This window comes from Acipenser ruthenus, chromosome 26, assembly GCF_902713425.1.
Source record: "Acipenser ruthenus chromosome 26, fAciRut3.2 maternal haplotype, whole genome shotgun sequence".
NCBI classification, from domain to species: Eukaryota; Metazoa; Chordata; class Actinopteri; order Acipenseriformes; family Acipenseridae; genus Acipenser; species Acipenser ruthenus.
The window spans coordinates 22,557,581-22,572,789 of record NC_081214.1 but is presented as its reverse complement, the minus strand read 5'-3'; the positions used below and the strand labels follow the sequence as shown (position 1 = coordinate 22,572,789).

General features: G+C 43.4%; 1 protein-coding gene across 2 annotated transcripts; it reads left to right on the top strand.

Annotated features, from left to right (window-relative positions):
• The first annotated feature begins 7,025 nt into the window (after positions 1-7,025).
• On the top strand, positions 7,026-14,833 carry LOC117430655 (solute carrier family 25 member 43-like). Of its 2 annotated transcripts, none has more exons than XM_034050963.3 (5): positions 7,026-7,720; positions 8,721-8,962; positions 9,942-10,114; positions 12,588-12,722; positions 13,766-14,833. In XM_034050963.3, the coding sequence occupies exons 1-5, from the start codon at positions 7,458-7,460 to the stop codon at positions 13,976-13,978; spliced, it is 1,026 nt and encodes a 341-aa protein (XP_033906854.1). In that variant the 5' UTR covers positions 7,026-7,457; the 3' UTR covers positions 13,979-14,833. The 2 variants fall into 2 exon arrangements, with proteins under 2 accessions (XP_033906854.1, XP_033906855.1); XM_034050964.3 differs by having other exon boundaries at positions 7,028-7,720; positions 13,858-14,833.
• The last annotated feature ends 376 nt before the right edge of the window (positions 14,834-15,209 follow it).

The following is a 15,209-nucleotide window of genomic DNA, read 5'->3' as shown; positions in this document are numbered from 1 at the left end:
GCTTTATTACTGATTTCATAAAACAAATGGCCACATTACCAGAAAGCACTGTATCAAGAAGCTCCTGCTATCCAAACCAGCATTTGGAAAACAGCCTTCCGAATGTTAGTATTAATACCATACCTTTAGTAAATAGCATTTTCATGTATTAATGGAATATGCAGTTTGTTTTGAGGGATCAAAATAAAGTTTGAATACTCACCTGTATTTAATTAATGAAAACAGGCTGCGGAATGATTGTGAATAGAGGTCTCTACATTTATGAAGAGACAGGCCTACACGTTTTTCATTGTTGCTTTTTTTCCCTCTAACTACATGTAAATGAATGGCTTTGTCAGAATGTCTTTGTCTGGCTTCCTGTACAGTGTGTTGTTGTAACATGCCACCCTTTGCCTCTGGGTCTGTTAGACATTCCAGCTGTGTCCGTCACTGCTTTTAGAGTGGTCAGAGCCGGGAGCACAGGTTCTTATTAGTTAGGCTGCTTTAGAAAAAGCTGGACAGCTCTACAGTGAAATGACAACTGCTTTCTAATGAAATCATTCCTGTCGGTACCTGCGCTGGGTGTTTAGAAACTGTAAGACCTGCGATCGTTTTTGTATTTATTCATTCAGTCATGCAGCAGCTACAGACAGAAACAAATGGGACCATATTAACATGACCACAGGTTTTGTTCCATTGTGTGTCGCATTCCATTATAGAAGTGCTCCAACTCGGACAGCAATCTTTCAGTGTTTGAATTACACAGAAAGGGTTAGACTACTTTAGCAGAAGTAACTCCTATGCCCCAGCCCTGGTCTGCAGCCTTTCCCTTCTTGATAACAGATCATGTAGGACAGGCCCGTCTCTGAAAAGAGCGAGCCTAGCCCTCGCAGAGCCCCTGCAGGCTAAACCTGAGGGAAGCCCTGCTTGTTTTTGTAATCAGCCCCCTCCCCTTCCCTGTTAGCAACACTGATCAGTGGGAAGAGATGAATATCAAACCGGTTTGACCCTTTGAAGTGGAAGAAGACACAAACATTGTTTTTGCTTGTGTCTTAAGAGCCTATTTGTCTCCTATAGTCATTCGCAGGCACTTTGTTGACTATCTGTATCTTCAAAGGCTTGCATTCAGGCTGGCGGTTACAGTAGCAGCAGAGCCCAGGCTTCTTGTGGGAGCCTCCTGACCCATAAGGTCAAGTGTCTGACCAATGGCCATCTGGCCTTGCACTGACGCAGTCCAGATACAGCAATAAAAAACCAGCACAGAGAATGGTTCCTGTCACTATCTATTAAGCCTTACTCATTACTGCCTTTTAATATCGCAAACTAGCAATTTGACATGCTGATGTCACCCTACAGATCAGCTGGTAATTATGCATGATTGCTCTAATAAAGAAAATTGCAAAGGCTGTGTGTTGTTGGCCTTTTTTTTTTTACAGTGGCACACATGGTCCAGGTTGCTGTTTTGCCTGAGTTTCAGGAGCGGTAGGGAGTTGGTCAGATTTTGTGTAACAGTTCCTTTTAAATTCCAGGTTCCGTATCAGAAACTGTGATGTCCGCTCCGACCCACAATCCTCCATTCCGATTAGCGTACAAACGCTCATTGGGGCCTTTCTTGTCGCTCTTCTCCGATGTTTATTACCACGGCTGTGAAAATGATTTCGCTGTTCGTTCTGAGCAGTTTTAAAGCTTTGTGTGGCCATGCTCCTCTCCACTGTAGAGAGGCTGTGTTTATGACAAGACTCATTCTTCCTCTCTCATATCCCTGCCCTGTAATTAAGTGCGCCTCCTGATAATGAGGCGAGAGTTTTATTGCTGCTGCCTCTGTGATTGCCACAAGCCATTGATGGCATGCAGAAGAGCCCAGCTGCCCTTAGCGGTCATTCAGAATGGAGGCTGGCTTGATGATCTGCTAAAAACAAATGTAAAAGCTTCTTTTTGTGAAATGCAAAGGAATCTGAGCATTTGAATACAGTAAAAACTGCAAATGTTGATATTGTCATTGTTGAAGATCCTGTTAGCACAGGTACCAGGATATCAAGAGAGATTCACACATAGTATCCCCTGAGGAGTTTGCACTCAGACCTGTGTGAGATATTCATTGCACTGGCGTAGTGAAGGTCCTTTTACACTGAAATACAATACATTTACAACTGACTGTCAATGTGGCCAAACTGGGATCCAATGACAAACCATGCTAATTTCCAATGCGTTACATTAACTGCCTGACATGCTAAGGTTTAGCAGTATATGTGAAAGTGGAGAACACTCAGAAAAGGATACATTTGTTTGGGAATTCATTCTGTTGTTCTGCGGCACTGAGACAAGCACAGTTGCCATGGAAACAAAAGTCTGGCGCTCTGTGGAAGCAGCAGGACAATACAAGCCCTTTCAAGCTACCCTGATGCAACCCATAGGCGAACCAGCAGCCAAGCAAGTGACATTAAAGCTAGCGTTCAGTTTTTAAGGAGGCTCTGATACTGGAGGAGTTTCACCCACATCTTATTAACAGCTTAAGTGAAATGAGTGGCATGGGATGCCAATGCCTGCAGACGCTCAAGAACTCCATATAGGAACATCCTCCAGCCGTGAAGCCCTCACCCTAGTTCAAGCACCCTCAAACCGTTTAAGACTTGCAAATATAATATGAAACAGCCTTTCCCTCATCCGTTAGCTCATGCAGATAGATGCCTGCATCATCAGTCAGCCGGGCTGGCAGGTAGGCATGTGGCTGACCGGGAGGTGAACCTGTGCAGTAATACGAGGAGGCCCGGCACTGGTGCACCTGAATGGAGCTAAAGGGGTGTCTGTGACCTGGGGTCAGGCATCCCTGAGCCAGTCTGGGGTCAATGGGTCCCCTCCACTCCACTTCAAAGCCAGAGGAGAAAGGCAGGAAGATCAAGGACGCCCACCTAAAGCAGCATGCGCATGTATGTGCTGCTGCATGCAGTGAATGACAATGCCCCTGACAGCCAGCTTGTCTTCCCCCTGCCAGTTGCTACCTGTGCCACTGGCAATGACACTTCAGCAGCAAAATTGTAGGAAGCGAGAGTGAAGCTCATTGAGTTACCACTGAACACTACCACCAAGTTCTTGAATGCATTGGAATAATGCGGTCCAGCCATGTGTCCCACTGGTTGTCAACATATAGTGCTGTTCTCTTTGGAGTGTCTCTACTGAATACCAGATCAAACAATCTGAAGCCATTCAAGAAACAAGCAAGCCGTCCTGGGGCTCATGGTGTGCTAACAAGGGACCAGCTTTGATGGGACACGCAGCCTCTTCCCCTTCCCAGCATATCTTCTGTTGTCCCAGCCAGAGTGGACAGAACCTCCTGCTGTGGGGACAGTCCAGAGACCAGTCTCAGTTCTGGATAGTCTGCAAACCCTAGACTGGAATTTTAATGGCACAGCTTCAGTGCCCAGGCTGGCACTTGAAACATGCGGATATTGGATGCTATTCACAAAGGAATGTCTCATGAGTTATTTAACCCTGTAAGGCCCTTTCAAAATAGTAAGGATTGTCCCAGCCTTAGATTACCTTCCTTAGCCATCAACACTTTATCAATATTGTGAGCATGTGGCACCACAGCTCATTAGTGTTAATCCAATGGGTTTAGCTAAGCCAGCGTTTATAACGTTACTTTCATACGCCTCCCTCTGTGGGATTTAGTGAAGTTTGTATTAGGTGTATTTACTCACCTGGGGTGTGTAATTTGGGAGGGCATGTTGTGTGTCTCTGTGTAGCCTGCAGAGTCCTGGCCCACACTCTAAGAATAAAAGGGTATCTGGCCATTCTACAGTATACAGAACCATATGGTTCCTCCGCGCTTTCCCTGGAACCCTAGTTTTATTTAGGTTCCATGAATAACTGTTCTTCTATGCTGAACAACTGAGGGTTCCATGTGAAACCAAAGGGCTTCTAAGTAGAAGTGTCAGGGTTTCATGCTTCATATTTGAATCTATTTGATCAAATCGTTCTATTCAGAACCATATGGTTCTAAATGGAACACTTTAACATTCTTTTCTCAGAGTGCAGGACTTCAGTCAGTTTGAGACACTGGGGCATATTTTCCAAAAGTTTACTCCAGTCTTTAATTTACCTTCTATTGACTTTGCAAAACTAATATCATACATGTAAGTCGCTCAACTGAAGATCTCTTAAGCACTCTCAGGTGGTTTGTTTCTCAGATGTGTGCATTACTGTTGAATTTCCATCTTTCAAAATGTAAACGCTCTGAAATAATTTATTAAAATGATATTAATAAATAATACAATGATGCTTTGAGATGGTGTCCGTCTGGGATGGAGACACCCCTCGCCCCCCTTCCTATCTGAAAGGTAGGAAAAGCAGAGCTATCCTCTTTGAACAGACAGGGTCATTTCCTTTGAGGGGGCTCTGTTATTCCAGTAGCCTTTGTAAAGAAACCAAGTGGCTACACTTCAGACAGGGGCTCGGCGCTTCACAAGGAGCTGAGTCTGTCATCTCAACAGGGGAGGGAGGCGCTCCTGCTGGGCAGACACAAGCTGAAAACAAACAGAGCCTCCCATAGGAAAAGTGCTACAAGCCCCCACTGGGAGCGAAGGGGACAGCTTTATTAATCACAATACAGGAGCTGGCTGCATCACCTGTCTCACCACACCGGCCTCACTGTGCTGTGAAAAACACGTGTGGGACGGTCTAGCAGCCCAAAGAGAGTCTGAAGAGAGGTGGGCAGCTCTCAGCCCAGGTTACTCATCTGTTTGTTAACTTTCATCCAGTGTCGTGTTATAAAAAACTTATCATGCCTACATCTTCCTCTGACGACTCGGTTTTGACATTATTTAAAATACCACACTCTGATGCACATGCTTTTTATAATAATGATGGGATCAGACACACAGAACCCTTGGAAAGTTTTCATCCAGGCTAACAGAACTGTGCAGGTAGTTAGACAGATGTCTATACCCATGTAGCTGCACTGCACCTCCGCTATTGAACTGGATAATGAACAACTGCATCACGTGCTTTGCCATGATCTGCCACACTTGCTGTGCCTGAGCATCGTACTGCTTGGCTAGGCTTTACCATGCTGAGATTTCCTGCAATTTGCTTTGCTTCTACCATACAGCATGCTCCATATAGATTACCACTCTGTTCTAACCAGATACACTCAAGCAGCATTTTAGAAGCAAATCGCAGTAGCTTTGATTTATTCAAATCAGTCACAGCAAAGTTTAAGTTAAGAGTCCAAACCCAGCGATAGATGTGAGCAATCCCATTATGCAGTGCAGTAGTGCAAACACAATTGTTTCATACAATCAGTGCTAATCACTTAATGATTAGATTGCAGATTTAAAACACATAGGACCGGATTCTCAAATCTATTTACTCCAAATCATCATTTGCACCAATTACAATTCTAAAATAAATTTTAAAAAAACACACTAAGACTGTTAGCGAGCTCCAGCATTGCATGTCCCAGCTGTTTGTTTCTGGTTTGTAACTGTATTAGGTGAAAATAACGCGCTAATGACAATCTGGTGTAAATAGCTTTGCGAATGTACCTGAAGCAAAAAGTTACTGCAAATCAGAGACTGCTACATTTGTATGTAATGATAAAAGTGCTAATTTCATGAGAGGAAATGCATCAGGAAAAAAAGGCTGTGAATTTCTAGGAAGCAGGAAACTGAACACCCACCCCCTTCTCTTCTTTCTTTCATCTTTGAATGAAACCTGCTTGTTCACATTTGCATTGTTAATCTGTGAACTGCTGCCCTCTCACCTGACCTGCGCTGACAATGCGTGTTGGGTGCCCCCTGGTGGTAGTGACTGTAACAGCGCCGCACCAGCGCTGAGGATTTTAAAAAATGGGCTTTGAGCGCCGTCTTCTGGTCATTTTACACAACATCAAAAAATAGATTATTTAAATTATTATTATTATTATTTGTTTATTTAGCAGACGCCTTTATCCAAGGCGACTTGCAGAGACTAGGGTGTGTGAACTATGCATCAGCTGCAGTCACTTACAATTACGTCTCACCCGAAAGACGGAGCACAAGGAGGTTAAGTGACTTGCTCAGGATCACACAAGGAGTCAGTGGCTGAGGTGGGATTTGAAACGTGGACCGAAAGCTTTTTTATTTACTCGATAAAGACAACGTCGACAAGGTATCGAAATAAAACAATAAGGAAATGGTAAAAATGCGGTGATCGTGGATTATTTAGCGAATGTGGCTGGAGTATTAATGGATGTTTTTTTTTTCTGTATGTATGTTGTGTGGCGGGCGGGAGTGTAAATCGTGACACAAGGCATGTGCGATCACGTCTGCACAGGCAGTGTCCTCTTTACAAGCTCACAGTACATGCTTCCCTGCCTCAGCCTCGCTGTGTTCCTCCTCGCACCCTGCTTTGGGGTTTACACCAGGCAGATACGTACTTGGCTGGGTTTGTCAGTGAAGCTTCCACCTGACCTAAATTCAGCAGAAAAAGAGGAATGAGCGGCCACTGATTGGATGAGATCACATGGGTCCATCTCACCAGCCAATCAAGGATAGGCGCACGTGTGGCATTTGAACCACAGCCTGTATTGAAGAGCTTCTTGACATTTAAAAACATGCCATGTGCTGGAATTGTGTTTACAAACCGAGTTATTGGTTCTCTCTATAGTATTGCTGAACAGCTGAACAGTAAGAGCAGGCCTGCAGCTTCGTGTTAGGTATTGAGCCTCTCTGAGCAGCAGTGTTCATCTATCAGCTCAAGAAAATGAGACTTCTCAAGCATTGCACTGAGGGCTTTAGTTATTCCAAACCACGTGTTAAATCATTAGCCCTGGCGAGGGACAGACCCTCCCTGGGAACCGCCACAAAGATCCTGTTTAGTCGATTATTATTATTATTTAATAATAATAATAATAATAATAATAATAATAATAATAATAATAATAATAATGGTGTGTGGCCATTTCCTTTTCATGAAACCAGCTGTTCATTACTAGTAAGTCTGTGCATCGTCTAGGGGTGAGAATTAGCCTAGGTTCAAATTCACGGGGTGAAAGTTAGAGGGAGGGACCACTGTCGTGTCAGCTAGGATGGCAATGCAGATGTTAGACAGAAATTGTAGTTTGAATTGGGAAAGAAAGGTTTCCATCGGGGGAGCTGATATCAAAGGATATTTAACCTGGATCCCCAAGTAACATACAATCGATCAAATTAACCAGCATATCTAAAATGTATAACTGGATGTATTTTATATTATATTTTATCAAAGAGTGCCCCGTATTCAATCTGCGCTCCAGTCCATGCCAGCTGCGTGCGTAACGTCATACTGTCTACGTTTCACTGTTTTGCTGGGCAGGGTTTAGGAAGTCAGTATATATTTTTTAATACTGTCGCCGTCGCTAGCATTCAAAGTTGTTTCCGTTGCAATGTTAAGAACTTATTGGCTGTTCGATATGCAGCGTCTGTAAACCCGTGGAACTGTCTAAATAAACGACAGCCAGTATGAAGAGGGATAACCGAATGAGCGCTTCGCAGAGTTTAATTTCTGGAGGGGTTGCAGGCGTGTTTAGTAGAACGGCTACGTCTCCGCTAGACGTCGTTAAAATAGTAACGCAAGTGGGGACGTTTCACAGCAAAAGAGGATTTCTAAATGCATTCCACACCGTGTACCGGGAAGAAGGGCTCCGAGCTTTCTGGAAAGGGAACTGTGTGGCTTGTATTCGTATCGTTCCTTACAGCGCGGTGCAGCTGGCAACTTACAACAGGTAAGACGTTTTAAAATACAGTTTCCACAAAACCGTCAGGTAAAAAAAACAAACAAAAGAACGATATGGATAAGCGAAGATATCATTTGTGCATGCGAGTGTAACGGGAATGTATAGTTTATCTTTAATGCTTTTCTTACGTAAGTATCTTTGTGCACATGTTTACATACGTGTCCCATATATGGCTGTATAGTGGCATATGTAATCCGTGGTTCTTATTGGATCAGAAAGAATCAGAGTACAGTAGATTGCTGTTATTATATTATGCAGATTAGGTTTTAAATAAATCGGCATCATGTCTAACACTTGTGGTGGTTCTCGTTCCCCTCTAAAGTGCAGATCCGTTTATTTATTTATTTATTTATTTCCTGAATTGGATTTGTTTTCATAATTAGATCTGGGTAACTCCCGTTCCTTGCCATTCAGGGGCGCAAAACCACTGACCCGAATTAGAATCACGCCTTTTATCGCTATCCAATCCGACAAGGCAGCATCGCTCATGAGATCTCGACGTCATTTGGGACGCTTTGTCATTGGAACGCGTTAGCCTTGATTTCCAGGAAGCGCGTTTTTGCCAGGTTGTGATTCATGGAACGTGGAAGATGCATGTCTTCCCCATGGCCTCTATATAAAGACCAGAGAGCTGTTGTTTTTATATCCGTCCCCCATGTGAGGTAGTCGTGCATCAAAGTGTTAGGGTGTACGATTACACAGCCTGCTGCAGTAACAGTATCAGTATCAGTGTCACTTCAATGTTGTGTTGCTATTTTTTACTTCATGGATGATCTCTGTGGTAATCCGTTTAAAAGCACTGTTCTGTTGTCCCATTAAAAGTACATGGCAGCAAACAGCATGCTTCAGTTTAGATAGGCCTGTGCCCCCATGGTTTAGAGCTAGCAGATTGTGGGGATTGAAGGAGGCCCCTATCCGTACATTGGACTGTGATGTACCGTTTCATCTCTGATTTAGCGTGTTGGTGACGTGCTTGTTTAAATTCCAGGTTTATACAGCTGCACATGGATGACCTGGGTCGTGTTTCCCAGTGGAGAGCCATAGTGGCTGGAAGCGTGGCCGGAATCGTGGCTGCCCTGGTGATATATCCCAGTGACGTCATCAAGACCCGTCTGATTGTGCAGAACAGCCTGGATCCTGCCTACAGGGGTGTGCTGCACGCTCTGCGCTGCATCTACAGGAAGGAAGGCTTCCTGGCTCTCTATCGGGGGGCCTCCTTAACAGTCATGGGTAAGCAGAGCATGCTGATTGAGCAGGCATGTGTTAGTATTCTCACGGGTCATTGAGCTCTTCTGTGTAGTGATCCTGACACACAATGTGTAGCATGCATGGCTACTGTGTAAATGGTTTGTTTTTACAGTAAATTACAGTGACTTACAATGACACTAATCTGATGTCCAAGAACTTAATACAGCAAATGCCACAGCACTACAAGTATATGAATATCCCTTATAAAAGTTTACCAAGTTTAGCCATGCTTTTCCCATGCCTATACCGTGGTGTACCCTGGTTTGTCTGTTTTGAATATGCTTTACCCTGCCTTGCTATTCTTCACAATGCTTAGCTGTGCTTTACCATGCGTTCACTGTGTTTTTATTACTCTTTGCTTTGTCTTTACTGTGGTAAACTTTTATAAACCTAAAAGGATTTTAAAAAAAACTGCAAGTCTTAGTTCCACACAATTCTCTCATTGGCGCAAACCCTACAAGGACTGGAGAAGCACATTTGGTTTTCCGGTAGTGAAACACCTGATCACAAACAAAACAGAGCGACACGTCCAAGAGCTGTCCAGCATGCATCGTTTGCACTGTAATCCCTGCGTGTGATGTTCTGCGGGCTGGCTGATGGGAAATGCAAATACAGCAGGGCAGACGCTGCAGTATGTAAATGTTGGAGTATGCGCTGGTGGAACGAGCAGCAGATCTCTTTATATACTGCAGGTACATAGACTTTGTCTTTCCTCCTTAAAAGAGGAACTGTCCAGAGGAAGGTGACATTTAGTTTAATATCTGAACTATCAACTTGTTTTCCCCACTGTGAGTGAGTGCGAGGGGATAACCGTCTTCCCATAGACTTGAAACACTTGAAGTTCTCTGTAGTTGTAGCTCCATGAAATCCAAGCTTTTTTGCCAACTGCTCAGAGCAAGAGTGTTTGTTAATCCAGTAGATGGCGCTACACGGCTGTGCTAATTGTGCTTTCGTTTTGTAGGTGCTGTACCGTTTTCCTGTGGCTTGTTCTTGGTTTACATGAACCTGGATAAACTGTGGGGTGAGCCCAGTTTCAGATTCACACCACTACAGAACTTCATTAATGGCTGCCTGGCTGCAGGGGTGGCTCAAACACTCTCCTTCCCCTTCGAAACTGTGAAGAGGAAAATGCAGGTAGGAACCCTTACCTGAAATCACCTTCCTGAACCATGTTTAACCCTAACCCTGACCCTAACCCCCTCCCTTACCTGAAATCACCTTCCTGAACCATGTTTAACCCTAACCCTGACCCTAACCCCCTCTCTTACCTGAAATCACCTTCCTGAACCATGTTTAACCCTAACCCTGACCCTAACCCCCTCCCTTACCTGAAATCACCTTCCTGAACCATGTTTAACCCTAACCCTGACCCTAACCCCCTCCCTTACCTGAAATCACCTTCCTTTCACTCACTCCCACACACACACAGAGTGCTGAAGAGCTTGATCATGGCAGATATGTGACGCGCGGATCCACGACGGGTTACTGTACTATAATAGTAAATGAGAGAAAGATAGCTTGTTCAAGTGAGATGGATTTTTTTCCCATTTAAAAACATAACAAGCAGTGTAGACTGACTCAATGGTGGGCTGTCATTAACAACCACTGTGAATCCTGTTTTATGCATTTACAAGCTCCAGCCACTAGAAAGCACCCTAGTACCTTAGCTACAGTTTGATGCGCATTACTGTAAACTGTTTTCTTGCTAAATGTTGTTTGAAAAGACAAACAGTCCACAGGCATGCATTCTGCAGTAGTCACATGCTTTGTAATTTGGGGAACTTACACAGAACTTCTGCTTGTGCAACAGTATTGTGTATTTCCTTATGTAATGATTTGACCTCTGAACACTTCAAACTGAGAAGTTATTTGTCTTATGGGTGTGGGCTAGGGTCACCGAGTCTCCTGAACCTGTTTGTCTTGCTCTCAGTATAATTTACTTTGAAGGCTATAAATGAACCTGTCGAGCTGCACATAAAGTTCACAGCTGTTGTAATCAGTAACCACTCAGTGATCACTATACAGTGTTCGTAGGTCAAAGACTGCTTTCTTCACAGCAGACCGAAGGTACAAATCCATTGTCTCACTGTACAGATGAAATGCTCTATGACACTCCAGTCCAGTTAAACGTACATGATAAAAACTGAGCAACAATGAAGGAACATAGTGCCCTGAGTTCTACTCTGGTCTTTGTGTTCCATTGGAATTCTGCGATCATTCAGAAATAGAAATGTGTTTATAACCTGCTCTATGACACTCCAGTCCAGTAAACGTACAGGGTAAAAACTGAGCAACAATGAAGGAACATAGCGCCCCGAGTTCTTCCCTGGTCTTTGTGTTCCATTGGAATTCTGTGATCATTCAAAAATAACCTCAAGCTTCAAAGTACAGAGCTTTCAGAAGCACGATAGACTCCCTAGTGCAAGTGTGGCTTTCTGATGTTCTGGTCACTGTCTTTGAATGACTTTGCCTGCCCCCTTAGTTTTCCTTGGTGTCTGAAACAAAACAAGCTTTGTTTGTTTACAGTCACCAAAGGTAGCTTGCCTCCATTTCACTCTGTAACTGAAAACTGACCTAATATTTAAGGTAACAAGCTTTATAAACACAGATCATGATTTTGACCAATGTGAGAATCTAGACCTTAATGTCAACTATATACATGAGCTCCAGTTCATATTTAAAAATAATTTCCTAGTATACAAATGTAATTTCTTACTAGGGACAGGTAGTGACAACCATTTCTTTTAGCTTTGGGTGTGTTTGTGTTTGAGTTTAGTTATTGGGAGAGGGTGGAGTTTTTTTTTTTTTATTTATTGGTGGTAACTGGTTACTGTTTCGATAACATTTCTATAGATTACCTGTTGCTTTGTATTGAAAACACCCATTCCCGTGCTAGGATTGTGATGAGCAGCTGAGTCATTGTGAAGCTTGGTGAAACTATGTTTGTGGGTGGCTGCCAGACCTGCGTTTATAGGTGTGACACCCTCTAGTTCAAACAGGCATTTCCTGTACACAGCATACTGAAGAGATAGAGCCTGTCAGACGGTGCTCCCAAGATTCTCTGGGGGAAGGGCGCAGCTGAAAACTGTTTTCCAGACTTTTACTCTCTGAGTCAGTGAGCACTAATTCATGGCTGTGATTGTGGGCAGAGACACACGCTGTGACAGGGGAAATGTACTATAGCGAAAATAGTGACAACAGCAGCAAGACATTGAGATAGACAGAAAATAGTAACACCTGCCATAACACTGTCAATAGGGTGTAGATCCACCATGGATAACTAGCACTAATCACTGCATCTCATTTGTATACTGAAGCACCTGTCAACTGAGCCCTCTGTCAGTATCTCAGCTCTGATTCCCCATTGTGACTGAATCTGGCAACAGGGAGATGCAGCTTGTATATATTACAGATTGCAGTTCCTTTCGAAATGAACACTGCCCATTCACACATGTGCAGAGCAGATATTGCAGGTTTACAAATGTGGATAAAAGCTTGAGAATCGCTAAAACAAATCTTGGGGTGTTTTAAAGCATGTCTTTATTTTGAGGGGTCTTCCGAGTGGAATACGCATCATTGCTCAGACTTGTTCATCTTGCCTCCCCAGGCTCAGAGCCCTGTCCTGCCCCACTATGGGGGAGTCGATGTTCACTTCACCAGCATGGTGGACTGTTTCAGACAGGTAGTGAAAGCGCAAGGATTCCTGGGGCTGTGGAACGGGCTGACTGCCAACCTTCTCAAGGTGAGTCCACAGTTGTATTCTTTATCTGACAAAATGCAAGGTCAGCTTTCTATAGAAGACCTGCCGCAATCCACGGTCGCCCTTACTTAACTTACAGTAGGTCTGCTATTGATGTATCAAGACCCCCCTGAAGCATTTCTGAGACCCCCAGTTTGAGAACCTTTGCTAGACGCACAGCGTGCCTAATTAGCCTTCCAGGAGTAGCCTTGCCTTGTGTTGAAATGCACATCTCCTTACGAGATCAAACCGGAGATACCAGGGTGATTCAGATATCATTTACTTGTATTCACGCTAAAGAAACCCTTGCTGGCACAACAAATCATTGTTTCCAAATCTTCCTCGGTTTCTCCATTCCATTTATATAAGTCATCAGGAATGGGACAAAAAAACAGCCCCGCCCACTGAACCGAACAGGTTTTCTGGAGGTGTAGTTGAATACAGGGCCCTCTGTTACCATGTGTCTTAAATAAAAAGGTAAGCAAAACAGACTTTTGCTAATCAAACAGAAAGAGTGAAACGGCAAATAAATAAGCACAGTATAATAAATGTTATGAATCCCAGTTAGCCCTGTGAGAGATTAACACCATTCCCACAGAACACATCTTTTAGTAGTGGATGTGAATGTGCTGCCTGGAACTCCCCGCTGTGCCAGCTCCATTCCCTGGACTGCTTTGAGAATGCACTGTGTGAAGTGTGCTAGTCAGCTGCCGTGTAACTCTCCACACAATGCAGAGTGATTTATAGACCAGGGGGTTGGCTTGATCAACTTCTACCCTGCCGGAACGATGTGAAAATGCTCCAGTAAATTAGAATGAGATCAAATCAACCCCTTAGACAAATATGATGTTCCCACTCATTGTCACAAGTTCCAGTCTGCCTTACGCACCAACCGCTCCTAAAGGACTTTCCCAGTTCATGCTGTACCACTTTCATTGAAATCTTTCATGCCGAAGTGGGACTTTGGCTACAGCAAGCTTTTGTGTCATTTTTTAATATTTGAGTATATTTGTATGTTGTTAATTTACCACCTTTTTTTTTTTCAGATTGTGCCGTATTTCGGATTAATGTTCAGCTCTTTTGAGTTTTGCAAGCGTGTTTGCCTCTATAAGAACGGTTATATCGTGTCTCCACTCAGTTACCAACTGGCACCTGGAGTGGACCAGAGCCTCGGACCCCAAGAGTTGAGAGAACTGAGGAGATTGCTGAGGAACAGGAGCTTTAAATCAGAGCAGTCCACTGTGAGCAACAGGTGGTGAGGCTGAGCCTGGAAAAAGCAACAGAGACTACAGTATTCAACCAAGCAATACCCCTTCTGCAAACGCACTGAAGATGCAGCTTTTTATTCAACGCGAGATGAACCTCAAAATCATAGAAGAGCAGGAAGAGGAGTTCTTCTCTTACAGGAAGACCTTTAGTGCATGTTACTGGAATCACTGGCAACACTGCTACCCCCTAGTCTCAGAAATAGCAACAGCAAAAAAAGAGTTTTTTTTAATTACGTCCGGTTTTATCTGAAAATGGTGTAAAAGCCTGAACCGTCATTCACGCTTGCTTTTGAGATGAATGCATTTTAACATTCATGTGACAAACTGCACAAAACTAATAACCAGGAAGTTCCAGTATTAATTGAATAATGATCGTCTTCCGAGTTGTTTGTTTTGATTCCACTTTTATTTTCCTTTCCCCACGGGGCGCGCGTACTTGAAGGTTTTTAGACTCAAAGAGTTATCAGTTACTCGATGCTCTGTTTTAAAATCTGGAATCTACAGATTTGAAAAAGCAAATCATCCAAACCTGTAAAGGCTAAGCTCACACTCCTGGACTGAATTCAGGTATGTTCTGCTTCAGTCACAATGAATGCAATGCTTTCGCGTATAGCTAACTGTTGTTTAAACGGATCGTATTCACAGAGTCCTGAGTTATTTCAATTAAAAAAAAAAAACTGTTCTGCAGATTTAGAAAAACAGTGATGTGTTTTATTACTATTCGCAATGTACAAGTTCATACTGTTCAATGCTGTTTTATTGATGTTACATACATTGCATTGCTGCTGAGTACAGCTCTTTTAATACTGTATTTATATATAAAATCAGGTGTTTTTCTGGAACAAACCGTGTTGTGGTGGTTTTTTGGGTTTTTTTTTATTTTAATTATTCCGTTCAGGGATCTGTACATTTGAGGGCAGACATGCTGTCAAGTTCATTGTAACATGCTTACAGGTCGCTAAATACAGGCACTAGGGTTGGACAAAATATTAGAAACACATTCAGTTTAGCACTGGCCTTGGTTTGAATGAGCAGTCACATGACTGAATAGTTTGTCATGCACATGTCTGTTGTAATGAACTGTATAAAAAATGCCTCCCTGTGGCAAGTTGGTTTCGGTCACAAGGGCAAGGCTGAGTTAGACAGAGGTCTGGGGATCAGAGCTCGGTTGGCAGGGGGTTCCGTTGACTGCACACTGTCAAAAGTGATGGACCTGCAGAAA